Below are 27,791 nucleotides of genomic sequence, written 5' to 3' on the forward strand. Positions count from 1 at the left end.
AAATCATCACAGAAACAAACATTCAGTTTACCATTTTGCTTAGCTAGAGCTGAGTAGCGAAATACTATCGAAGATGATAGACAAAATAAAGACCTGAGGAAAACCAGTGTATCACAGCATGATTAGACAGATCATTTTGTTACAGAAGTGAATGAGATGCAGTGAAAAGACACCAACAACTTTCTAGACCTCTTGAAAATGTACCATGAAGAAGACAGGGAGAGTAACTGGTGACCCGCACGAAGATTTGAGACTATGCAAACTCTGGAACTAGGTATTTTGTTCCCAGAATTTAGAAACACATTTCCTCCATCTATTATGCATCAGGATTTTTTTTTGTCTCAGGGTTGATTTACCCACCCAACCTTTTATTATTTATTTATTTTTGGTGAAAAGGAGAACTACAATATTCAATCAAACCTTAGTCATTCAAATCAGAGACAGAAACCTTTTTCACCCCAGTGAAAAAGTATCTTTGTATGCCCTCTAATATTGGGCATCCTGGACCTCAGTGCTTCAATGCTGCATGGAACTGAAAGTCAGTCTAAAATCTTTCAAAGGACTGCTGGTAGGGAGGAAAGTGAGAAGATAATGCGGCAATGAATATTACACTGCTAACTTTGCATGAGGTTGTGACAGAAATATTTAATATTCCACACTACTTTGTCTCCCAGTATATTGAGTAAAACCTGAGAAAGATTTTTTCAGTGAGTCACCCTATTTCAGTTGCCCAAACACCTGACCAAGAGCAAAGACAAGAATATTATTTCTGGGCTAAACCATATTCTTTTCACTGAAATAATATATAGCAGCTGCCACCACATTTTGCCCATTTATTTAGAGAATACTACCTTAAGTGGGGGTGTAAACAGTATTTTAGAAGATGTTTTCAAATATCCAGGCAAAGAGCTAGACATGTTACCTAGATCAGATAGAATGGCTCATTACTGGCATGGATTAAAAGCAGGTCTTCTGGCTGAGCTTCAGGTACATCCTGTAGCATGCAGATAAAAACATGCATCGTCAAACTTCTTAGTTCTGGAGAGATATAACTGTGTCCTTTCAGATACAGGGGGATTTAAAATAGTTTTTTTACCTTTGAAAACGTGTGATAAATTATATTTTGTGTGTTCAGCATGCACATATGTTAACTGAAGGAAAAAGTCTTATTCAATGGAAGCTTGCAGGAAAGGTGTTAAATCTCAGTTTCTCCATAAATGAGAAATATTTTCCAGTCATTATGTCTCTTTCTTAACTTGGCATACATACAACTACTCTGCACTTTGATGTGCTCATTTTGGACTCAGAATGCTGTTTGTACAAAGAGCAAGGCATGAAATAAGCCATTAACAGGGGCAGAACTGTAACTTTTAGGCCAGGGGAAAAAGAGCAGAGTATTTCTCAATTCTGCCAACACGAACAAAACTTCACATCTTTGCATTTTGTTGTATTTACCTCAAACTCGCCACTGTTCGCTTAAGGAAGAGAAAATATAAAATAATTTTGAGGCTATTTTTTTGGTAGCCCTGTTTCTTAATATAGCTGTGTCTGGATAGATCTTTTATAATTGCTATCCAGAAAAAAATGTGAAGGGTAGATTCCACACAAATGATAAGCTCCACAGCACCAAAAGGCATACAGTTCAACAAATCAGCAAATCTAAACCAATTGTGGTTGTGTGGTTTTCATGACTGGTATCAAACTTCAAGCTTTGAAAAGACTATGAATATCAATTATCTGTGACCCTGAGACTCTCAAAACTGATTCATCCATCTATGTTAACTGATGTCTCATAACAGATTTGGGAACACGAAAATAATCTTTATTTCTTGCATGTTAAGAGGGAGGAGGCTCTGTTGGAATCATATCGATAAGTAAATCTGAGAAACAGAGGTTTTAGCACTGACTTTGATGAGAACAAAGTTGGAGAAAGACTGAGAACTTCAGAAAACTCCATTCCTCATGAACAAATGACAAGCAAGTTAGTACAGTGACCTCAGAGAAGTTAGCCTATAAAGCCTTTATGGGAAAATTGTACTCTGAGTTTTAAAAAGCATGGTCCAAATCCTATCTTAGCTGGCTGCACAGACTTCTGAATACAGTACTCTAGGGTTACACATGAATAGCTGAGATCAGTCAACACAGACAGCACAAAAACATTCAGAATGTCTAGATATCTACAAGCCAATCATGAAACCTATCAGGCTAACTACAAACTGCTGGTCTCAGCCAGTTATTTCCATAACAGGTTCAAGAAGTATTTCCAAGCACTTACTGGATTGCTTATCTTTCCCTTGGGTTCTGTAATCTTGCCCTGTTTACACTACTTTATGTACAAACCTCTTTGTTCATAGCATTTATTTCTTTCTGCAGGCCAAGGGACTTAATTTCTCTTTCCTAAAAAAAAGAAAACCAAAAATGCCCAAAGCCCAAATAACATTCTGTACACAAGAAGCCTGTATAGATATGTGTAGTTGGAGAAATATTATCCTAAGAGTCTAACTTCTACTGATTTCTGAGTTAAATGCTAACTGCTATAGAAAATCATATTAGGTCTCTTTCTGCTGTTCTGTATGCCCAGGATACTTCTAAAATTCTGTGTCTTCCATGCTGAAATCTCTCAATTAACAGAAAAACAAAATGAGGGGATCAAACAAAATGTATACTTTTTGCAGCAGAATTTATTACATAAGAAAACCGCAGCTGAACTGTTCACAATGACAGTATTTATAACAGATACGAGTCAGGGCCTATTTCAAATACTGCTGAGATAACATGGCAACACCATTTCTGGAGAAAGAGGCCTGCGTCCAGTTTGCTCACAGTGTGGGCAGAATGATGTTGGGTTTGCACCTGCCTAAGCAGTCCTATGCCCTGAAATCAAAATGCATCTTCACAAATACAGCCTCCTTAATCAAAAGTTTACCCATGCTGCCTGTAAAGCCGAACAAAGGACAGACTGTATTTCTTCTTGAAAACTAGGAAGCCACTGCATAATGTCTAACGAACAGGATTGCAGTGGGAGATGCACAAGCTCTAAGAACTAAGCCACTCTCTTCCTGCTAATGTCAGTAGAGAAATACTTTAATGCAAAGATCACTCTTAGCATAATGCTCCACTGCTGGAAGTGATAATACAAAAAAACCCAATTCAGAGACTATGCTAGTCCCAGCAACATCCCTTTTTTTCCACTGCAACCTTAATAGAGATGATGATACAACCATATGGTTGTTCTTGACCTCCTGTCCACTGTAAGCCAAAGCAAAGGAGGATCTGTTTACAAGAATAGAGGGGCATGTACTATTTGCAATTTAAAAGGGTCCTAAACTGCCTTCCATTTTAAAAAAGGATCTCCGAGAGGAGCCAGCGAGATTGGTTAGACAAAGAAAAACATCATAGGAACAAACCCATGTGGCATTATTTCCTTGACACAATGAAATCCCACAAGGGATCAAATGACACCCAGGGCTCGCAGCTCATGCTTCATTGAACCACATCTGAAACTATCAAAGGGAAAACAACTCCCAAAGACAGACAGATCTGGAGGCAGATAGAAAAATGAGGAGATCACAATATGCATTCAGAATTTTTGATAAAGAAACAAGATCAGGAGTTTGTCTGTTTGCACACATACTTGGTAAGGTAAAGTACCTGCTCGCTCTGCTGGCCTTGACACACACAAGCAGGGACACTCTGTCAGGGGCGAAAAGGGAAACTGCTTTCACTGGGTCTTTTTTAAGGCCTGTAGTGGGTACAGAGCAGCAGTGTGGCTCTTGGAGAACACTGTATAGCTTCCAAGCACAATGCTGCTTGATGTACAGAAAGACCACACCTGCTATTCTTAGAAAGGGAGCAAGAAGAGGAGGCCTGGATTAAGCAGAGCTCTTCTCCCTCTCCTTTTCACACTCACACAGAAGTACACAAACATCAAGTCTCAAGTAATGCGAGCAGGACATTTTAGTAGTAGTACCTCATCACAACTCCTTTTTCAGAGCCTGCTGTCGCATTTACACTTACTCCCTCTCTTCCTTCTCCCAACCTACTTCCCACTTCTTCCTAGCAGAAGCAATGGTATTTGTATGTAGTCTAGTCTAAACTGGCAGCTTTTGTGTTTTGCATTTCCATTTCTGTAGTGCTCTAAAAGGATGGTTCAATTCTGCATAAAATGTTCTTACCATTCCAGGTGATTTTCAACAAAGGCAGACATGGGGCTGATCTGTACAGTGTAAGTGTCATTGGCTGAATACTCAAACAGCCCGTAATAGGGATTGAATAGCTCCTGAGACAGAAGGAAGAAGAATTCTCGGGAGGGGCCACTGTAGTCCAGCCTGGAAAGGAAAAAGTAAAAAAGATAAAATGAGGCTCATTCCCCTTTGAGTGAATTTCCTGGGTTTTGCCTACATTGGCTGCTGTCTAACACCTACCCCTGTGCAGTCAAGTGTTTCTAACATGGTGTATCACTCCTCTCAAAACTTGATTCTGAGCCCTGAACAAGTCATGACACTGAAACTTCACCAGCATCTAGGTTGATCTGGGAGGAATCATAACTCAGACACATCGCTTAAGTAGTTTCTTTTCCTTTGTTCCAAAGGCTTAGTAAATCGGAGGTACAAAGCTCAGCCTTGCCTTAGCTGGCTGGCTAGCAGGAGGGCTAGCTTTTTAGCGAGTGGGCTTGAACTGCCTATGAACACCGGGGTTCACAGCCCAGACAGCCCAGACTGAAGTAGAAATCGCTCTTACTCTCCTACACTGAGATGTAACCAAAGATACAATCTAGCCCCAGGGATGCTTTCTTAGCTACAGGTATAACCTAAAGGTCAATACTGAACACGACCAAGTCCCAACAGAACTGCCCCTCTTAAGATAGAATGGTGATTCCTCAGTTGTTCTGTCCAAGCTCTTCTACTTTTCAGATACTTTCAAATACATGTGGTACACCTTAAGCTGTGCTTTGCTGTTGCATGATTTTGCTCTGTAGAGAGTCACCTTTTTAACTTTTTTTAAAAACTCAACTGCTAAATCAAGCTGTGTATAATTATCTCAACTTGAAAAAAAACCCTAAAAACAAAACCAAAAAGCTTCATGAATGCATTAAACCCAACTGTGATAGATTTATTAAAAACAGATCATCCTCTAATAATGGTAGGTAGGTTTTTCAATCTAAAATAAATCTACATGTAGCAATATGAACAAATGATTGGTAGCCATATATCATGTGTGCTGAAAGGTTTTCTGAGGTGGGCACTATTCCTGCTACTTAACAAATGTAAAGTAAATGGAAAACTCTGCAGCTGAATCAGGATGCTCTGTATTATGTTTGAAGTTATGGAAGCATAACCACAAGGGGTTGAATGATTGATTTGTGCAACTAGAAAGATGATAAAGGGCAGGCTGGCCCATCCTCCTCTGTTTTACATCTGGAGATTCAGTACTCTTCTCTTTCGAGCAGCTTTAGCTCTCGGATTATGCGGTGAGACTAAAGCCACAACAGCAAAAGGGGATGGTAATAAGCCCACATGAACCACTAGTGCTAACCACGTAACAGATCTGGTTCAATGGACATTAAAATACTGGGCTAAGCCTGATGATGGCTGGAGTAAAGAACTACAAACAACACCTGCCTATATTCAAAAACCTCCAAGGAGAGACTAGGTATTGCATTTCTGGGCAACACATTAACTCATCATAAAGCCTTCATAGTTCATTTTCAATGTCATTTTAGCTTTGAAACATGTGGGAAGCTGTGCCCATACAGCATCACATGGCCATACAGCATCAACTCTTCTTTTCAGTAGGGAACTGGTATCTTGGAGTCCCTCCAGCAGAACCTATATTAGCATTAAACAGCAGAAGCCCTGGGGGAATGTATCTTCAGATGTAAACGAATCAGTGAAGAATGAATGAATTTGCAAATCAAATTGGTTTGTAATTTCTCCTGAGGATACCGTGCCACACAGAGTAAAAGTTATTAGAGATGGGGAGAAAACAACATGACTTTGGCCAATGTTAGCATACTAAAACACTATTCCAAAAATGCAAACTGAGGTATGCTGCATGTTTATGCTTTACTTGCAAGCCAGAGGCAAAACCAGCTGTGAAAGACAACCTCTGCTAAATAATACTGAATCCATGGAGTATAAAAAGTAAGAGTTAAGAAAACCCCTGATACTCAGGTCACTGATTGACTCTCTTTGAGATTGGTGACTTCTGTTTTCCACTGGACCTAACACGTCCCCAGAAAAACTCAACTTGGCAGAAGCTCTTCACTTGACATGCCACCTCAGAGACGATAGTGTCAGCAGTTGTTGGACACACAGACATGCTGAGAGCTGATCCAGAGCCTTACTGTTCTGGTACCTTTGGAACTGAAACCCTATCCATGTGCTGGTTTTGGGTTTTTTTTTTGGTTTTTGTTTTTTTTTTTTAAAGAAACTTTATATGCAAAGCTATTGAAATACGATTTCAAGCCTTCGTTTTATGGAACACTGGAAATATGCACAATGGCCTTTTCATTATAAAAGCATGTGGATTACACCTCAATTACAATGTAGCTCTTGAGGTGAGCCAGGGTGGCTTTGAAAGGTTCTGTTTAGATTTGGAAACAAAAGGTCAGGGGCTGGCTTTAATCATACAAGAATGGCTCATGGATTTGTAAGGCTGGCAGAAAGTCTCTTGAGAAAAGGCCTTCCTGAGAGACTTCTATAACTTTCAGCTTCCAGCTGGGTGAATTAAACTGTAAGGACTGAATAGCAGTAATGTTTCTCACTTCAGCCAGAGACAAGAAGTCCACATATGGATAACAAATGATCATTAGATGGCATGTAAAGCAAAAATTTTTGAAGCAAAACCAGATCCATTTTGAAGAGTTAGAGTAACAAAAAGGATAAAGGTCTGGTCTCCAATTATAGCCCTATGACTGATTCAGTGTGTAAACATGGGCCTGTAGTTCAGTTTTGCCTTCCAGCCAGTCAAAGTACTTAGGGCAACAAGATGACATTAGATTTAACCACTTAAATTATCACTTTGAGACATCTAGATGGAAGGTGCTACAGGAAAATGAAGCATTATGGTTATTGTTATTTTTAACAAATGCTTGAGCTGATTAAAATGAATCACTTACTCAGAGGTAAAACAAAACCAAAGAAACATTACATAACAAGAGAGGCTCAGCCTTAGTCAACTCTGTTTTGCAACATAACAGCCACTTCACAACTGATAGCATTTAGTGGTTCCCTACCCTTCCTCGCCAACAAACGTGACGTAGAGTTTGTTCCGCTGGAGCTCCTTCCGTGAATATGCCATTACCTGGTTGAAGGTGCCTTCCAGCAAGTGGTCACGTCGTATAATTAACCTGCAAAGGGAGGCAGAAATAGAGATCTAATGATTGAGTCTTGTGTGAGCCTGTGAGGATGAAAGTAAACAAGAGCTGATAAAAAGAGACATTAATTCTCAGAGAAGTTAATAAAGTTGCATCCCATCTCTGTAAGAATATTTTGATGACAACGTTTGCCTGGAATAAATTGGTTGGCTTCATACTTTTTTTTTCCACAACAGATGTGATTTGGTAGGAAGCCAACCTGATGTATAAATTCAACCAGATGCCCAGGAAATATCTCAGAAACATATAGTCCTTCGGCCAAGTTGGATAACTAGATTGAGCACAAGCAGGGACAGACTTAAAAGCCAACTAACAAGATTTCTGGAAAGCAAACTCCACAACCAAGTGGCAGAGATCCCCAAAATACATGAAGAGAGGCAGAAATCTCTCTCAAATCCAGGAGGGCTACCCACACAAAGAGCTACTGAAAGTTAAACCTGCATGTACAGGCTAACTTCTGTAGGGTCATACTGTGGTCCTGAGTTATACTGATATGTAGATCCAACGGATTTGGAGTTACTCCATCATTACAATGACATAGCTGTTAATAATCTCGGGTGGACAATTGCCTGAATGGATGATTTTCCTACTAGCAAATTATAGGCAGGAATAACAACATCCCTGTTAAATAGGGAATGGGAGTATAAGAATATAAATCTATAAGAACTAAAACTTCCACACAAAAGCCTCTTGAAGATCACTCTTTTGCAGGATATACCAAGATCTTATCTCGCCCTGACGGTTCATGTACAAAATGCAATCTCTGGTATGTTTCCCACTCCCTATCAGTGTCTTCATTCATGGATAATGATAAAAAACAAGCTACACCATGTTAGACTACTTGAGTGACTTGTCATAATACTCACTTAATTTTACCTGGACCTTGCCCATACCCTTTGGCTTCAAGTTTTCGATAGAAATTGCGCAGCTTGGCTTCAAAGTCCCTCCTGTATGGAGAAGGTGCTCTTGCACTTGCTCGCTGCAGTCCTGGCGGGAAAACGAACAGCATCCTAAAGTGTAAGGGGCTTTAAATTTTTCCAAATCACGCAGCTGATGTTTCCAGACAGAACTGGCTAACAAATGCATTAGGAACTTTTTATAGGTATACAGTGCACTCAGTATTACTATTGTTCTACCTGGCATTAATGGAGTTGTAGGTTCCTATAATTCAGTGATTGCAATGACTTCCAGGGGCTGTATCTTCTTCACTAAAAGAATTGTTAAGCTTGCCTTATGTGTGCCTTTGTGTTGCCTCAGCCTTTAACTGTGATTGACCTGAATGGAAATTCAAGGATCAGAAAGGCATGAGAAAGACTGACATGCATAACTCCCACTCACAGTCATTGGTATTTAGGTTTTCTTTCCCTTCTGCACTTTTAAGAGATGTCTCTCCTCTGCATTGTATAGGAGATCTCCTTACTTGGCAGGATTAAACCTTTGGAGCTCAAAGCAGCGCTTCTCACTGGAGCCTAGCACCCTAGCCAAGCTGGGAATCAGGTTTCCCTGTGTTAATCTGACTGTATATTAAACACTTCCAGCTACCAACACAAAACCCCTTTGTGGCATCAAGAAGGATTTCTGTCAGCAAGAAATACTACATTTTCCTATTATGATTCACACATACAGCAGATTTTTAGCAATTTGGGACCTGCTTTGTTTTGAAGTCTGCATTCTCAAAGTAGTTGATTAGTCCTTTTGTATAAAAAACTGCCATGCCATAAAGAGTCAAAGAATGGATCCATGAAATCCCATTTCCCTATCTCATTACAGAAGACAATAAAAACAAGCCCTTTTATGAGAAACCTGGCAGAAAATCCTCCACAGAAAGGAAAAAAAAAAAAAAAAAAAATCACATTTAGTGGGAGCACAAAGTATCATGGTTGCCAGGAGGGAAGGACATTACCAATTGCCTCTGCTGGTAAAACAGAAAGGCATATTTACATGCAGTGCAAAGAGAATCCCTTGTGATGCTTCTTTTCTTCTGTTAGACCTTTTTTCCCCCCAGGACAGAAGAGAATGGGTGTTCTCATGGGCTATGTAACCAGTGGCAGTAATAAGCAAGCAGACAGTATGTTGCTGGAAATGAGCATTTGCCCTTGTGTTTTCACAAGAACAGAAAGACCAGTGCAGTTCTTTTAACATTCTCTTAAGTCATGTTCTCGCCAAATACTTGTTTATGACCTGTCCTGACGTAGAAGAGCGGAACTGTATTAACAATTGTGTTAAAACTCATTAATGAAAATAAGACATTCTGACAAAACACTGTCCTCCTATAGACAAGGGTTCAGCATTTAACTTCTTCACATCAAAAAACCTTCAATTTTCCACAGCCACCTCTGAGATTCGAATGTCTCTTGTCCATTAATTTTGTTTGAAACCAGAGCATTTAAATGAATGTTTAAAAAGCTCAGCCAATAATGGATTTCTTCAGATCACATTTCTGTCAATTCTCTCAAAATGGCCACTGGACACAGCCATGCAGTGAGACTGCGGCAGGAGTTGTATATCTTGGCAAAAGGGAGACATTAGCTCCTCAAATTTCTATAGCATAAACAATAACTACAGAGACATACCACAGCTGGAAATAAACTTCTCAGACAGCATGTCTTTCTGGAAAATATGTTTCCCGTCAAACCTAAGTTAATGGGCTCAACATGGGAGGTCAGACTAGATGATCAAGATGGTCCCCTCAGGTCTTAAAATAGATGAGTCTCAGGAAGAAGAGAAGTCTTTGGAACACCGAGTGAAGAAGACTGAACTTTACAGGAGTACTGGAAGTATTGCAATACACCTTTGATTTGGAAGCTGCTCTTTGCTCCTATTGCATAGTATGAATGTGCTTCCACGTCAGTGAGTTATGTTTGGAGTGCACCATTCTCTTATCCTAATCCTTTCCAACTATATAAAAAGCAGAAAAATACCTTCTTCTATATGGGCAATTTCCGATCTCTGTTTCAGCTACTGTTAACATTTCAACAGATAAATAACAGCAATGGCAATTGATCCAGCAAAAAAGCAGCTGGGGTCAGATTTGGATCGGGCACTGGAATTAGCAGGCTGACAGCTGATGCTGGCTCTGAATCTGCCCCTTTGTATTTATTAGGAGAAATACCACAAATGCAAGATTTTGTATTATTTTCCCTATCCCCTTACCTGGAGAATTTTGGGGTGATGAACAGGGTGAGCAGCGAGGAGAGAAACTGTAACCAGGATGGAAGGCAGCCTGCAGTGGTATGTAGGACATAATATCCTCTTCAAAAAGGCTGCATAGAAAAAGTGATAGAGAGAGTTTTGGTTCACATTCGTCACACAAAGGAATGTAAATATGCAGTATGGTGCATGTCTGCTGTGGTCATAAGTTTGGGTACATCTCTGAACTCATGAATTCATAAAATCCACAGGTTTCCCAAATCAGGCACGGTCACCAGTAACAAAGAAGAACAAAAGGAATTTCATTAGACATTTCATGCTAACACAGCGACTTGATCTACTGATAGAGAGCAAAGATCTGAGGCTATGTAGTAAACAGGGACAACTTCAACACATTAGCAGTGAGAAGCAAAGCTACACACATCTGTCTCCCAGGTTGTTTTTCTTAGGTCATACATTTTCATATAGCTCAACAATTTGACCATTCGGATTAAGTTGATGGGAATAAATTGTAAACTTCTTGCATTAGGCAGTGCTATATAGCATACCAAAACCACCTGGGTAAAGCAACATTTTCCATGTAAGACCAAGGCAATAAAATAAGCCCTTATTTGTGCTAAACAAAAGTAGCTAGGACCTAAAGACCAAGCTCCCTAGTCCCAATAAAAATTGAAGCCTTATCTACATTACCCAAACAATGCTCATTGCACTGTACATTGAGGTTTCATTAGCGTGATGTGGCTCTGTGTGTATGGGCAGCACTGCTGCGGTAAAACTAGCAATTTCACGAGCAGTTACATTATTTACTTGTACTGAGAAAGACAAGTTTTTTCCTTTTCAAAAAAAAAAAAAAAAGTAACAAGAATTTTGCCATTTAAAGGAAACATTTTGACCTGATTCTTTGTTATCTGCTACTTGATGGTAACAGCTGTATTAATTGAGCTGGCTGGGGATAGAGTTTACTGCAATGATGGAGGCTGCCTTCCAGGAAGTAAGAGTTGACAGATATACCCTGGCTGAATTATTTTGGGTGACTATCAGTAACAATGAATCCTATTCTAATTACAAATGACCTGGAAGATTTAGCAAAATCTTTTCAATTATGCTGCAAAAGAGCCAGCCAGCTTCTCTGGTACCATAAGTAATGACATCATGCTTTTGATCAAATCGATTACCTCAGCAGAATTACTAAATCTGCATCACAGGACAACTTTTCAAGCCCATGTGTACCCTCTGTCCGAATGTAATGGATCTTCTCCCTGAAACGTAAATGATATTATTGAGAAGAGAGGAAAGAAAAAAAAAGAAGAAAATATGCCATTATCAAGGCATGAACTATACATAGAGTTGTTATTCTTTGGTATTTTGCCAGTTACTGTTTCTCTCCTTACAAAAATGGCAAACATCTTAACTGTCTGATTAATTTTCTAATCTCACTAACAAACTTGCTAAAAAGAACCTATTTATATCACTCAGTTTCCTGATTCAAAAGCAAGAGATTTTATACCATACTTTAGAAAACAGAATGATTCTTAGTCCTCCAAGCTCATGTGTAGTGCTATAGCTAAGGTCACTGACAGGCAGATTTTTTGTTTAAGGCTACAACTAATATACTACCTTTCATTAACAGAATTTCACATAATACCACTTCCTTTACCTCTGTCAGTTCTATCTGGCAAATAACACTAACATATATTTGATATTAATTGATCACACAGAGCTTATACAGTACATGTGTAAAATCACATATTTTGTTGTTTAAATGAATGCTAATAAGGACTAGGAAACATAGGATAGGATCCTATCAGCAGATTAGGGCCATGGAAGATACAGATCTACACCTGAATCTGTCAGTGTGTTTCTAAAGCATTGCAGTGTCTAAGAATATTTATTCTAGTATCAAGTCAAAGGATTCTACCTCAAGTCAAGGATGTGCTTTAGTACCTTACTGGGTGGGGCTGCAATGTATTGCAGAATCAAGCCCTGCAAAAAACGTCATTTGTCTCCTAGGAGTTTGCTTAATACCTGCTGTATGAGCATTAGACGGTAGCTTGGGATCACTCCTGACCTAAGGTATAATCAAAGCAATGACCTGCAGGCGAAGGGCTCAATATCCTGTTACAAATCTCATTACACACTGGCTAAGCTGTCTAGTCCCTATCACTAGTCAATTTTGTTCTCTGCTCGAAAGGAGATAAAAGCATCATCTGTTCTCTGAGAAATGAGAATTCAAATTACAGCTGAGAAAAAAAAATAGTCTGGAATAATTTGATGGTGAAGATAAAAAATTCTCAGTTACAGAAACGTACGTCTTGAATACTGGAAGCATGTTTCATTTTGTCTCCCTCATTTTATTTGAATGTATTAATTCCACCAGGAAGGAAGTCTAATACTTATACCCAAAGAACTCTTTGTCTGGCTCTCCACAGGTAAACGATGAGTCAGGCTATCAGCAGAAACTGCACTGCAAAAACTTGAAAGTCCTTCCCTTGCTCTTCCTTCCCTCCTTCACCCATCAAGCAGCTGCGCTTTTTACTGCACAGTACAAACCAAATTCTTGGTCAAACTCTTAGGTGGTGCACACTGGCATTGCTGAAACTGACTAACACCAGCTTAGGTTCTTGGCCAAAACAATTAATATAACCTTTGGAATTAGAATGAGTTTAAATTGTACCAGCTTTTGGTTCTGGTTTTTTTTTTTTTTTTTTAAACCTAATAGGAAAGAAATGGGCATAAGAAAAAGAAAGATACAATTTAATTATTTTGGAAAGGACTACCATTAAGTCGTAAGTGAGAAAGATTAAAGACAGCAGTACAATCTACTTCATAATGTTCCTATTTCTTTATAAAATCTAGGGTGACTATGTCCATGGCATGGGTGTAAATCCAATCATGAGGTAAAATCCTCGTTCTGCTGAAGTTACTGGGGTTTTGCTGCTGACTTCCATCCAAACACAATTTTAACCCTATCTTCCGAAAAGCAAAGTGATAATTGTAGGTGAAGACAGTGTTTCTGCTACTGAGTAATACTTAGAATGGAAATTAGATATGTCACTATTTGCCCATAGTTATTTTGGTTCTTCTTACTTCCTGGGTGTCTGTGGAAAATAACTATAGTAACTACATAGATTCTGGTGGTCCACACATACTCTTCAATGGTGACAGTTCCATATGGGGCCCAAGTTCATCTTTTGTACTACAGTTACTAGAATTTGTTTTTCCCCACTACAAGAAGTCCTTCCTGGAACTGGGTTTCAGCTGTCTGGAAAAAAGCAGTACCTGAGTGCATGGTTTCTGGCCAAGCTGGGCTGACGCTCCTGCAGCATCTCAAAAATGTTGGGTTGGCGTAGAAATGCAACAATCTTGTCATTGTAAGCTGGAAAAGGAAAAAAAAAAACAAAACAGAAGCTTTATTTACCATTGAAGGGGCCTGGTCACGTCACCGTGACTGTGCAGGGGCACACTGATTGCACTGCTAGTGAGCCACAGCGCAACATGAGGCAGTGCATGTGGTTGATGAGAAGTTCTGAAAAGCATCTTTGTGAGCACTGCTTTGAAAAGAAAAGAGAAACTTGGCTTACCCAGAGGTAATGTCTCGTGATGGTGCTGGTTTCGAATAGCTGTTACGAGACTATTGCCTGGTCTGGCCAACAGAGTAACTCCTCTGTTTCGAGAGACTTCAGAGGCCTACAATATCAGAGGAAAGGCAAAGAATGATCAAAACTGACCATCAGTAGCACATCAGTCAGTAGAACAGTTTCTCATCATTACTTCTGTGATCTTCAGAATGGTCCGTGATGCTGACTGACTGAAGGACAGAAAGCCTGCATGAAAATTATAGCTTTATAATTCAGCCAACTTAAAAAAGGCAGGTAATTCTGTGCTTCAAAATGGAGGGACACCATTATCCACAGCTATCACACCTCTGTGATGCCGCAGTGAAGGCACCAGAATCCAGAAGTAAACGCAAATTAATAAAGGTATTGCAGTAATGGGAGTTCTCTGGTTCAATGAAAATAAAATCTCTAATATCATACAGTCTCTTGTTCTAGCATAACTGCATTTACTTCAAGGTTTTTACAGCAATGTTAATTTGGAAAAAGAAAAAAACCCACAACACTGCAACTTGTTCACTTAGCATTGTTGAAGGGAAATTTAATACTGGAAATAACATGAGGAAGGTATATCTATGTAGCTTACAGGACAGAAAAGGGCTATATCATCACAAAAGGGGGTTGCCTAACTTGCATAACCAGAAATAGAAGTTGAATTGTATACATTGAAAAAAGAACATAATCCAAAGAGCTGATAAAAAGAGTTGCAAGAAGGAAATTTATCACTACTACTTAACTGAGGGGCTTAAAGAATGCCACTGTCCTAAACACAGTGTCTAGTGAAGGGAATCTTGTCAGGAAGGCAGATAACATTAGAAGGTGGGAAAACACTTAGGTATGAGGATATTAAAAGCCATACAATGAGGTCTGGCAATCTGTCTTCAGTAAGTCATTACTTGCTGGGTAACTCTTCGGGGACTTGTGCAAGCTGAGGGGAACCCACCTCTGTCTCATATGTGTTCCTCCAGAATATGGCCACGGTGAAGCCAACAGAGGAGCACGGCTACAAAATCAGTGTGAGGACGCCCTGTATCAGGACAAGATGCGTTAGGAATTCCAATTGCCATTCTACTGGGCTAATAGCTGCTCCTTTCTCACTGCACAAATTGTAGTACTTGGCAACCACTTCAGGAAGAAATTGCCCCTACTCCAATATTTTAAATGCTTAGCTCTGCATCCAAGCAAATGGTGCCAACTCATTTTCAGTGGTACGGCCAAATGCCAGGTCTTCCAACTGCATATAAATGAAAATTGAGAAGCTAAACGTGACTGGCAAGTTGCCTTTGGAGCACATAAAGCATAAAATGTTTATATGTAACAAGATACCAGTCAACGGACTTGATACGTGTCAATACACAGGTTAAACAACGAAAATTCTTAATGATTCTAATTAAACATACTATAATTGAAAACACAAAACATCTGTGAAAGTACATGGTGAATGTTTTGCTCCATCATTCAATTATGATTTCACTTGCACCCATTTTATATTGGTATGCATCTGCTGACTACAAGAGAGTCATCCCAGTGTCAGGGAGAACAGTCAAGCCCGCAGTATTTAATGGACTGATGTGCTAACCTTGGTCCAACCCTTCTCACCTTTAAAAACAGGAAGAACTTTCAAGCTGGTCATACGCAATTCACTTCGTCCCCCTGTGCTGTGCTAAATCTTCTGCCTTTGTCTCTTTCTCATACCCCCATGGGCCAACCAACATTGCAAGTTTAGCTCAGGCTTAGGCAGCTTTCACCCTGTGACCCAGGCATCCACCCTGACAGGCACCAAGTGGCCTTTATGGCATTCACTCTATGCTTCGGAAGAAGGAGGAAGCTTAGGTGCAAGAGGTGCCCTATAATCCATTGCCACACTGGGCATGAAGCCCTTCTGGGAAGAGCTCTTTCTCGGGCTGTCTCTGGGCAGCATAGTCAAGATCACACACTGGCCTGAGATCGGCTGTATTAGCGAGGATGTGTGGGATGGTGCTAAGGCATTGTGTTGTGCTCAGCTTCTCCATTTCCAGGGAGCTCTGGAAATCAGGTGAGGATGCCTCTTCCTCAGCTCCTTGTAGAACAGACTTGCATGGGAGTGTGGATGGTGGGTGAGCCTGTTTTTAAGGGTGGTCCCTGACTCATCCTTGACAAAGACAAATCCTACACTCTTGTTGCTACACATAGATTTACTGACCAGAAGATAGGAACGGGAAAGGGAGGAGTAACAGGAGCTAAACACCCATCTCCCACAAAAATTAGCACCAGCTGGTATATGCTTGTCACTTGGGAACTGCATGGTACTTCTGCCCAGCCTGGGGCTGCATCCTTCCCTTGCTCATGTCACCCCAATTTTTTAATGTTTTTTTTTCTTTTGGCTAGCTTTCCAGTGCTGCTGAGTTGTGTGCCTGAACATATTTCTCCTGAAGCAAGAACTCTGAAAGGAAATGTGTCTACAGCCCGTGAAGAGAAACCTTCACTCCTCCCTTCCTTTCTTCCCAATTCTGGTTTAACAGCTAAAGTCATCTAGGTTGTAAGAGTCCAGTTCTGTATGCACCTTAACATAATAAATTGCACACTCTGTGGTGCTGTACTTCTCTTCATCACTATCATTAGGCATCACTAATGCTGTGTTTGGATCATGGTCTTTACACCTTCACACCTCTGAACAATTTTTCGCTGGCAACACAACGGGAGAATTCCCAGCCATCTAATTAACTTCCATTTTGCTAACACTCCTCTTTCCAATCTTTTAGCTAATATAGTACAATTGATTGCTCCAATTCAGTGTTTAATCACAATCGCCTTGTCTACTTTGACTTTCTAATTGAATCATTTAATTTAGATTAGTACATTATTCTCTAGTTAAAAAAAAAAAAAAAAAAAAGCAAGAGTGACCCCTCCAATGATTTAGTGACCTGGTTCATCTAGTGCAGGGTAATCTGACAGATTTAGGGCAGGGTTTAACAGCTTTGCAATTGATACTGGGATGTTGCAACCAGAGTGGAGAGTCCAAACTATCACAGGAGCCTTTCAGTGATATAATACACTTTCCTGGGTTTTATATCACTGCTGGATTTGAGCGGCTCCTGTCTGTTTGAATCCTCCTACTTGCTTGTTGCGGTTTGAGTCAGTAAGGAGATTTATATACTGCTATATTCCAGTACCTCCTCCACTTTTCTTGCTAACCAGAAACTCTTGCCTCTCCATTATGGATGCCTGCTTCTTTCTTCTTTTTGTCTTTAAAATCTCTACCCTGTAATCATACATGTTGATTTCCATTGCAGATGGAAAGTCCCTTAGCGGGGATGTAAAGTGCTTCTGACTTGTTCTGTTTATAGCAGTGGTAGAAGGAAATGAAGCACTTGGTGCTCTATGTTCTTTTAGTAACTGATGGCCAGTACAGCTACCTGAACTTTTCTTTCAAAAATCAGGTAACCAACAGTAGCATCGACCACCTTTTTTCAGTAAAAGATTGATACCCTTGAAGAAATGCTTACTAAAGAATCTGTAGCATTTTTGTCAAATTTGTATATAATACCATTTAATACCAAGAATCTACTCAGGTGGACATCAACATTTTTTACAGAGGTCCTTCATTTAGGAGAATACTTCTAACATGAAGAAAAGCATAAATATTACAGATTATTTTATGAAGTGAATGCTTTCTTTCTTGGAAGAGGGAAATGGAGTACTATTATAGGCACAGATAATTTTTTTAAAAACATAGCCCTACATATAGAGATTAAGGGAAAAAGGGGAGTTTTAACCTCTGCTTGGCCTGTTAATAGTTGGGGTGGGCCTTGAAGTACTTGGAAGCAATGGCCAGCCTTCCATAGAAGCTGTGAAATTGCTATTTCTATTCTCTACTGAGAATGAATTTTAAATGTCATAAAGCAAAGAAAACTACCATATTTGAGAAAGCATATTTTTATGTTCCAATTTCACGAGGGAGTTTTAAAAGTACATTTGAAATACTAAAAATCAATTCTTTATTAGTATTGCAAGGTATTCTGTTCAACACCACAGATTATTAGGCAGGAATCAAGGCCACATTTTGATGAGCTAAAGGGATTTAGAAGAGTCATGGAAGGGAGGGCAGGAGATCACTATTTTTACTTCAACACCACAGCCTATTCACTGCACTGCCTCTGGCCAGGGAGCTTGGAAACTTGTTGGTAACTAAGACAAAACTGGCTTTTGCACTATGTTTTGTCCTGCAAGTATGAAGAAATGGAGACCAAATGCTCACGTAATCATTAGTCCCTATGGTTAACTATTCTCACTGAGTTTCAACCCTGCCTTATTTTGATTGAATTGGTTTGGCTTTTACTACCAAAACTTAGCTCTTGTAATGCCTGTGCTTTCCTAGATTAAACAGATCTTATTAATTTTCTAAGAATTCCAGACACTACATTTGCTTTTTTGTCCGCTGTTGAGTACTGAGATCACAATCTTTTAGAACCATAATAATTTCTTCATGGTGACTCACCTAAGAGCCATTGGTGAGTGTGTGAAGCTGGGGTATTTCTTTCTTCCCCACTCTGGGCTCATCTGCCTATGATTTTTGCCTACTCTTTCCTCAACTGATCACTCAGTATCACAGAAGTCCCTGGGAGGTCCACATGACACACTGGCAACTCGTTTTGGCACTTGGGCAGGATGTTGGGTGTGCGCGCCGAGGCAGGGGGTAGAGTTTTTCCTCTCGTTACCCTGGCTCTTTTCTATACCCTCTCTGGCACTCAAGAGCAATCATGACTGAGTCTGCACTGTTCTGCTCTCCCTCGGGCTCCTTTGACATCTGTACATGATGTTCAAAACTGGTGGTTGTCTTTCTTGGTCCTTCATACTGTCCTGGTGACAGATCCAGAGGCCATACCACCTGCTCAGCAAAGAAACCAGCTGGACTGCGGACAGCTGACACATGGCTGGGACAAAGCCCCAGGTGTGTCCCTACAGACATGATTTATAGGACAAAAGCACATTCAAATATACTTGGAAGAAATGGCATGGAACATGTGGCTCTTAATAAATGGGCTGACTTGCAAAGGGTTGAATCTTTTCCTTGTAAATGGTGGGCTTTTTAGGCACCGATCCAAAGTCCTTGGAAACCAATGGGAGTCCTTCCAGTGGAGCAGCAGATACTTCCAGAGGTAAAGCTACTGACTATGACAAGGGTGCAGAAGCACTGTGGGACCCGGGCCACCAAGACTGTGAGAGGAAGGTGCCAGCACTGGCTCCTGAGACAGAAGGCCCCGTTTCATTGCCTGATCACGCCAAATCACTGGCCTCAATGAACAGTTTACAATTTCTGCAGAGAATCATTACTCAAAAGTATTCAACGCTTCTCACTCCCTTCCCCGGACTTGATATTTTAGGTTTATTGCAAATTGTTCTTTGCCAGCCTTGCCAGCACTTGCAAAACCAAGTGTATTTTTTGGGCTAGGTCATCCGAGTTGCTCAGTGGTGTTTCTGTCCCTGATGTGGTGAATTTGTGAGCAAGCCCCAGGCAAGCATGGGCCCAAATATGAATCATCATGCAGATGACTTTCACATTCATGTCAATAATTCAGTCACAATAGCAACACTAAACTGAAGGCTGTTGGCAGAGGGAAGTTGCTAAATTGGTGGGAAGATATAATAGAAACAGATCCATTGATACACTTCCATTTTCAGAAAATATGTTGCCATATTCACCCAAGATGGGGAAAACCTACCCAAGCTACTCATGCCTGGTCTGCCTTTGGTCCTGAAGTACTGACCTCACACCCTAGTCAGCTCCTGGTCCCAACCCCATTTGGCAGTGGGAGGTGTTCGGACTGGTCCTGATGCAATAAATTTTAATGTTAATTTCACAAACATTTCTCCGGATGGTTTTCTGGAAGAGGAAGATCCTTTGGCCATAATTAATCTTTACTCCTATTCAGCTTCAATCTTTACAAATCTTCAACTGTATAGATTTGCTATATGAAGAATATGATTGCTGGTACTTCTTCCTCCTTAAATCCACAATACAAACACAGGATTTATACTTCTATCAATCCTGCCCATGGCCCTCAGTGATAAAAATCATCCCCATGAAACATAGGAAAGATGTTTAGTGTGACTGAATGCTAGGAAAGCAAACCTCAACATACATTACTACACTACTGCTAGGGAGTATATCTTTTCAGAGCACAGTGCCACAGTGGGGAATGAAGAAACATATGAGGCTGCTAAAGTATCAGGCTATAAAAATAATGAATTACTTCGACTTCACTAAAGCAAGACTAGGATGTCAAATATGGATTCTTCTTTTAAAATCTATTTTGTCAACATTTTACTTATTTATTATCTTATTCTGAGAATGGTCAAAATACAAACCTTCATTACCAGCAAGGTCCGAGATAAACCCTTCAGAAAGAAAAAAATCCCTTGTTTCCTTTGGAAGATAAAAATCCACAAGATAGTCTGTTTAAATGCATTTCAAAGGTAAGAAGTGCTTTTAATTCTACAGAAGATTTCTGTCAAAAGTTACTGTATTGATACTAGCACAGTTACCTCTCCAGCGCTGTAGCTACGAAGTCGCTGAAGATGTTGCCTGTGAGTCAGGTGATTAGGGAGACGACCATTCTGCAGTGGGATCCTGGGATCTATGAAAGTGGTAGCACGGCTGTTGTGGTCAACGAAGAAAGACTGAAACACACAGGAACAAAGTTTTTTTGAAAGAAGACTGCCAAAACTGTGATGATATTGTGAGATCATAAAGTGAAAACCACTGGCAATTGTGTGTCAGAAATACCCTGTTTAGGTATAGTCCATGGAAGGTATCTGCAAATGACAGGATTTTCTTAGTCGAAGCCAGAATAGCTCTTGGAAAATACCTGAAGCTACACAGGTCAAAATCACATGTAACAGCCATGAATTTGGCAAGACAGAAGAGAATAAAATAACTGGGGAACACTGCTTTAGCCTATTCGGTGGTTCCAGAAGTCACTGAGCAAAGCTTCACTGGAGGCAGAGACACTAAGCCAAATTTTGCAGTCACAACAGATCTAATCTCTGGCTTAAACTTTTTTGTTAGTCCAATGCTGCCTTGGCTATGGTGTGATATTTCGCAGAAAGCTAAAGAGTCACCACTATGCTTTGAAACATTTGTTCTTGAAGCTTTTTTCTGCTTCTAAAATAACTCTGCTTGCTGCTTTTGTTGTTTAAGCCAAGCCTTCACCAGCTTTGAGTCAAGAAGGAAGGACCCTTTAGTAATCATGTAGCCTGATGTGCTGTGTTAAACAAGTGATTAGTTTTGTTGGTACTCTTACCTTGCCCTGCTGGTCAGTTTTTATCTCCCAGCCACGAGGAAGCTCCAGTCGGGTATCAGCAAACATGTTGATAAAGTTTACCAGGTCTCTGTTGTGCTGATAGCGCTCAAAATTACGAGCATCTCTACGGATCTTCAGAATCATATGCTTCAAGCAGGTACTGTTAGTGAAGACTCGATAGGCACTCTATGAGATGGAAAACAGAAGTGAGGAAAACAAGTTCTGATGTCAAAACAACATATTTGGTTATGTCATGGGACATACGCCCAAAGAACTTGAAACATCCTTTTAGAGTCAAGAATAATTTCCATCTCATTGTTTTGATTTGAATGACTACTTTACATGAACACCTAGAATTAAGAAATACAATCTGGAAAGTGAAACATCCCACACATTATGCACAGTTAGCTTGTGCATAAACTGCCTTTCTAATGCACTCCAAAAAGATCGTCAGCTAAAACACCACACACTCAAGATGCATGTAGCTGTGCCTATTTCATTGCTTTCATTAGTCAACAGAAATACCACTTGTGTGACTGGATGATGCCAGAGATGCAAAGACAGCTGTGAACATGTATTTATGCTAGAATTCAAATCAAGATGCACATGATAGGATTCATAAACTTAAAAGGACTGCAGTGCAGATGTCTACATCTAAGCTTCCTACCTTATTTTTGGTCACTTTATAGCCACAGGACAGAAACAGACACTTTCAATTGTCTATTTTTGGAAGATAGGAATCGTTTCCTGGAACTGAATATTTGTTTCTGCAATAACTACAAAGCACGTCAGATGGAGACGTTGTCCTGAGTTAGATGAACACCACCCCTCAGGCAGCTAGTTGTATCTCACAATGGGCATTAAATACACCTCCTAGAGGAACGTGCCGTGATGCAGTTCTGAGTGAGTTAGTGCTGATCTGGTTGCAGGATAGGGGCCAAAGTGAACTATATTTGTTGCCACAGTGTATTCAATGATAGAGCAACACAAAATACACTTGTGGCAACACTTTTTCTCCTCCACAGGCTACTCTTGGAATCTTTTACTTCAGGGAAAAAGCTCCTCAAGACAGGGTAGGAAACTTTACAAAAAGCTGCAACCCTTCTAAGCATTTCACTAGAGAGAAAATGAGTGCATTGGTTCTGCTGGTCAGCCCAAAGGATTTAAGTACTTGCATCTCCAGTGAAGTGAGCCCCAGTGTGTGCACCTGTAATCTGTCCAGAGAATCCGACCCAACAGCTTTGAATTCTCACTTTCTGTGTACATTTCATGCATTTTAACCACTATAATGTAATAAACCATTTACAAGTATTAACTTTATTTTGTAAGGATTTATCATGGTAGTAGCGCTGAGAAGAGAATACTCCCTGCAGCACAGGGTCCCTAATTGTGGCAAGGGCTGGTAAATGCTACGAAATCACAGAGATATGATATCTGCCCTGAAGATATGACCTGGTTATAAACCAGGAAAGCTCCATGGTCACAAATTGCTAAGATCCCAGCCTACTCCATCACAGAAGTTGTATTTTGATCTAATGTGTGACCAATGACTGTCTGAGTATCTCTTATCTGCACTAGGGAAACAAACAATGTAATGCAGTTTTATCCCTTCACGGAAATAAAATATCTGAAAAATGAGAGCCTTTCCCTTTTAATTCTAACTGCTGGATAACATTTTCCGATCCCAACTTCACTGGCATAATTAATAGCTTGAAATTTTAATAGGGGCTTGTGGTCAAAATATTACAACCGTGTTAAGCCAAAAGTTATGTGGGCCATTATTTCTGTACAAGTGGAATCTGTACAACCATTTGACAGATGTTTCAATAGATTATTCTGGCTCTCATATTAGAGACAACTTTATAAGCTCAAACTGAAGGCCTCTCTTGGCTTTTTTTATTTCAGTGAGAAATAAAATTGGGATTCAGTCTCTTGTGAGCTGTTCCTTACACCACCATGGAATCAGTTGCTTATTTTGCAAACAGCGATGCCGAATGAAAATGATACTACTCCCAGCTATAAACCACCATATATCACCCTGTCAATAGAAGAAATCATGTGCACTCCATGACCTAGTTCAGGTAATGTCAGATGAGTTAATATATCCCTTCCTCTGCAGGATTTCATGGGCAATATTCTCTGGCAGATGCTTGGAGATGGACAGCTGGCTTCAACCCGCAAAGCACCACAGCCAAAACCTGATGTCTGTAGTCAGCTAAAGACCGGTGCTGAGGCAACTCCTGAAGTGTTTTAATTTCCTTTCAAAAAGAAAGGTCATCCCTACCCAGAAATGGATGACTTTCCAAATATTCAGAAGTCACGTGCAGATGCCTAGCTGAACTACATTCAAGATATGGAAAACTAGGACTGCATCTCAAGATATGGAAAGCTAGGACTGCATCTCCTTGTGAGATTTCCCTATCTGCTTCCTCCTGGTTGACATATCATTACATTTTTTCCACTCCACAACAGATTTGCAAGAAAACATGCAGATTTATTGCATTAACGGAAAAAAAATGTTATTTGAATTTTTAAAATTAATTTTCATTCTTGTTTTTTTCCAAAATAGCTACTCTGACTCAAGTCAGTATTTCTTTCACTGCATTATGCCCACCTGCTTCTTGGGAGTGCAAACTACACGAGTTTATCATTTTTTCCCTCTATTTCCCTAAGACTTGGTGGTACCTGAGTAAGATTTCTCAGGAACATGGCTTGAAAGGCAACAATCTCACTCCCTGCAGCAACCAACAAGAGAATCAACCAAGCTGAAACCAAGGGCTCCTGCTTATTCTGGAAGGGTAACATTAATGACCTTCTCTGTACCAGGGAATTCCCTGTGTGAGGCAGAATCCCAGCAAGAGTCTCCTTGGAGCAGCCTGGCTGTACTGTCCCCAACCTGGTCTGGTGCTCAGAAAGGACAACTGAACTCTGAGCCACGCAATTCAAATTCACTATGCATTCTCCCTGAAGGCCTGGGGCATAGAGTTTGGATTCAGAAATCAGTAGTGTGAGAGAGCAAATCATAATTACTCACATAGTTTGCATGCAGCACAGTGAAGAACTCAGGATTGGTGATGAACTTCACAGCTGGAGACTGCAGCAACAAGGTGATTTTTTGAGAATTCACAGGAGAAAGGGAGCCTTCCCTCCTAATCTCTGGACACACAAAAAAGCAGCAAAATCGTATTAACATAGTGGCAAGCACAGTCTATTATTTAACCTTTAATGAACGGCTGCAAAAGTGACAGTATAAAAAAAGTCACCATCCTGCCGAATGCACCTACTTTCTTTGTGTTTCCAAGACAAGCCTGGTGGCAAACTGGTAGATGTTCTCCTTATGGTTAGTGGTGCAGTGCTTACAGTAGCAGGGCAGGAGCTGGATGATTTTCTGTACTGTATGTTATAAAACTCTGTGTCATATCTACTGATGTCTCTAATTATCAATGTGACCACAACAGTTTCTGCCAGCTGATGGTTTGGTTCAATGCTGTCACCCAGGTCCTGACTGGTTCCCTCCACTGCTGATTTTAGAGAGATCTGATTTTCCAATCCAGCCTGAGGGGTTCACCAGCAGAAAGCATTTGGTAGCAAGACTGAGTAAAGGAAGCCCCCAGCTCAGTCACTCACATTCATGTTGGTGCTGCAAAGCGTTGCCCTTTACTTGTAATTAAATTATTTTTGGCAAGTCCATGGTTTTGGGGACTTATATGGTAAAGAAAACAAAAACAGACACAAAGAGATTTTTTTTAATCTGTATCAATTCATGAAGCACAGGAGCAGAACCAAGCGTTTGAGAATGTAACGCTGTAGAGGTGGGAACTCCTTGACCTTCTACAGCCACCAGAAAAATGCTTCCTGCCATGGCATTATGGCTTGAGTGTGCAGTTCTGGCATTTTCAAATATAAGCCAACTTTTATATGCAGTCCAAGGAAATTGGATGCAGATGTCATCAACAGAATAAATATAGACTCTCATTTTTTTCTTACCAGTTATCATTTTTTTTTCCTTCCTGCTAGACACGTCATATTATTTTATCCACTTAAAACTGCAGACTGGATCCAGTGCTGGAGTTAAATTGATTTATACTGGCTTAGAATCTGGATTAATGTGTCTAAATTGTATTCCTTCTGACATTTTTCATTTAAATTAAAAGCCAAATAGCAAATGTATCATACTGCAGCTTTTTCTTATTCTAGTGTGGTTTACATCACCCTTGATCTTTTAATTCTTGACATTTTATATACTATTGACTTTTTCTCCTAAAAGCAAAGCAAGTATCTATAGCAAAAACCATTTCCTAATCACTTAAGATGACATATATCATACTCATCAGCTCTTTGGGGTTAAAACAAAAAAGCGAATGTTATATAATAAACTGACCTAATACTTACTGGTAGCAATTCCTATTAAATAATTGTTTTATTATGTAGGCTATGATAGTAAATGATTATACATATTACAAGTAATGACTACATTACTTATAATTTCAATAACAGTAATACAATGGGTACCTCATTTCCATTTCAGTTGCTAACAGAGAGGACAGGGTTCTCCCTAGAAGATCTAGTGTAGGTAAAAGGCTCCCATAAATTGCAATACAAAGGATTGCAAGGAAGCTTTGAATATCAAATATTAAACAGTCTTGGTCAAAATTGATTTTCAAGCTAAAAACACCTAATGGATCAGGAAAACAAACACGCAAAATTGAGTATTTTTCCAAACTTTATTTTTTAACAAGTTCACTATTTCTCTGTGTAATTCTTCCTATTCAACATGGAACATTAAGAAAATTCAAGCAGACATTGTGTTGGTTCTTTCCCTTTGCCAATGCTATTTACAGAGGAATGGCAAAAGGATGGCAAGAAGTCAGATTTACTTCCAGCAGACAACACAGAACACACTTTAGGTGGAGGTGAGAACGATCCAAAGGAAGAGAACTGGCCGTTCATTTTGGTGGTGCGGGTTCTCAGACAAAGCAGATAGTTATTTTTGCATGCCTACAAGTTGCATAGTGGGCACTAGTCTGATCGCTGGTGTTCCTTACCTGAAACAAACACTTAGCATGGTTTCACAAATGTTTTAAGGAAATATGAGTATGACTACCACCAAAAAGAGTAGAAGAGTCCCCTGCCATCCCATCCTGCCCTGGGTACACATTCTCCTCTTCTCCTTTGTAGTGATACTCATTCTTGTCTGGTCATCTAATGAGCCAGGTGAAAGAACCAATTTGGCTGTAAACAACATTAAGTACAAGAAACAAGGTTATTTTTCAGGCAGATCAGTTCTCTGCTCTGGTACGGGTTCCTGTCACATAAGTTAGTGATGAACAAAAAGACAGCTGTGCCTTCTTCAGTGGCAGCCCACACTTAGATCAGCTTATAGCTATCACAAAATTGCAGCTTTAGAAACACAAGTATTTCATACTCGATGCCAGGGCCACTGCAGGTGTGACCACATGGGCAAATGTGGCAGTGCAGAAGCCGTGCCCAAAGAGAATAAACTGCAATGCCCCAAGCTAAAAATCACACTGCAGCAAAAATAAGACAGCGCTGTTTTTGCAACTACTAAGGTGAATAAAAAACAGATGCCTTTTCCATTTTTATTTCAAATAGCCCTTTACGAAAGTAAAAATGCTTTGTCTTAGTAGTTGTTAAAAAAAGAACTGAGGCCCTTTGTATCCAGCTTTGTACCTGTAGCTTCAAGTCTAAGCCTCTTTTCTTCTAATTATTTTTTTGCAACCCGGTATAATAAAGTTCCAGTCTCCCATGGAAATGCAGATTTCCCCAGAATTGAATGCCATCACTGAATGGCACTGAACATGCCACTCAATAGCTTTCTTCCCCATACCTGAGCTTGGCTGGGAAGGCTCTGCCTCAGAGTCACTTCCTCCTCCAGTGGGAACTCTCTCCACCCTGTTGTTTACGACAGCATCGTCTTCAGTCCGCTCTGTTGCAATAGTTCGCTGGATATTTTGGTATCTGCATACATTCAGAGAAAGGAACAACATGCTTTAGTTAACAGAAGAGCTTTCTGGTGCTTTCTACCTTAACAATTGGTTAAGCACTGGTTTTGAATGTTTCCAATACTTCTATCTTCAGCATATGACAGAGTAAGAACACGCTCAACTCTTCTCCTTCAACTGATGCACACTTGGGCCAACCATTACTCTGCAAATAATGACATTTTGCACTGCCTAACAAATAGCTACAGAGGATGCAAAGCGAGGAATGCTCAAACGTCAAATTTAGAGAGGTATTTAGTCTACAGGTTGCTACTAGGCTTCCCTTGAAAACATCTGGGTGTCCAGAACCTAAAACTACTGGTGGATCATGGTTCCCCCTCCCATTTAGTCTTATGGTAGCATA

At 40.0% G+C, this 27,791-nt stretch overlaps 1 protein-coding gene across 4 annotated transcripts in view; it reads right to left on the reverse strand.

The window, feature by feature from the left end:
* The window catches only part of HECW1 (HECT, C2 and WW domain containing E3 ubiquitin protein ligase 1), a 282,245-nt gene that overhangs the window by 35,884 nt on the left and 218,570 nt on the right, over positions 1-27,791 (reverse strand). For all 4 annotated transcript variants that reach the window (XM_030009575.1, XM_030009573.1, XM_030009571.1 and 1 more), the window contains 11 exons: positions 27,274-27,404; positions 24,460-24,581; positions 21,426-21,611; positions 20,668-20,802; positions 14,110-14,215; positions 13,808-13,904; positions 11,704-11,787; positions 10,532-10,641; positions 8,245-8,365; positions 7,238-7,351; positions 4,176-4,328 (listed from right to left, as the gene is read on the reverse strand). In XM_030009575.1, the coding sequence (XP_029865435.1) occupies positions 4,176-4,328; positions 7,238-7,351; positions 8,245-8,365; positions 10,532-10,641; positions 11,704-11,787; positions 13,808-13,904; positions 14,110-14,215; positions 20,668-20,802; positions 21,426-21,611; positions 24,460-24,581; positions 27,274-27,404 (1,359 nt within the window). The remainder of the gene's footprint in view (positions 1-4,175; positions 4,329-7,237; positions 7,352-8,244; positions 8,366-10,531; positions 10,642-11,703; positions 11,788-13,807; positions 13,905-14,109; positions 14,216-20,667; positions 20,803-21,425; positions 21,612-24,459; positions 24,582-27,273; positions 27,405-27,791) is intronic.

Source organism: Aquila chrysaetos, chromosome 3 (assembly GCF_900496995.4).
Source record: "Aquila chrysaetos chrysaetos chromosome 3, bAquChr1.4, whole genome shotgun sequence".
In the NCBI taxonomy this organism is placed as follows: domain Eukaryota; kingdom Metazoa; phylum Chordata; class Aves; order Accipitriformes; family Accipitridae; genus Aquila; species Aquila chrysaetos.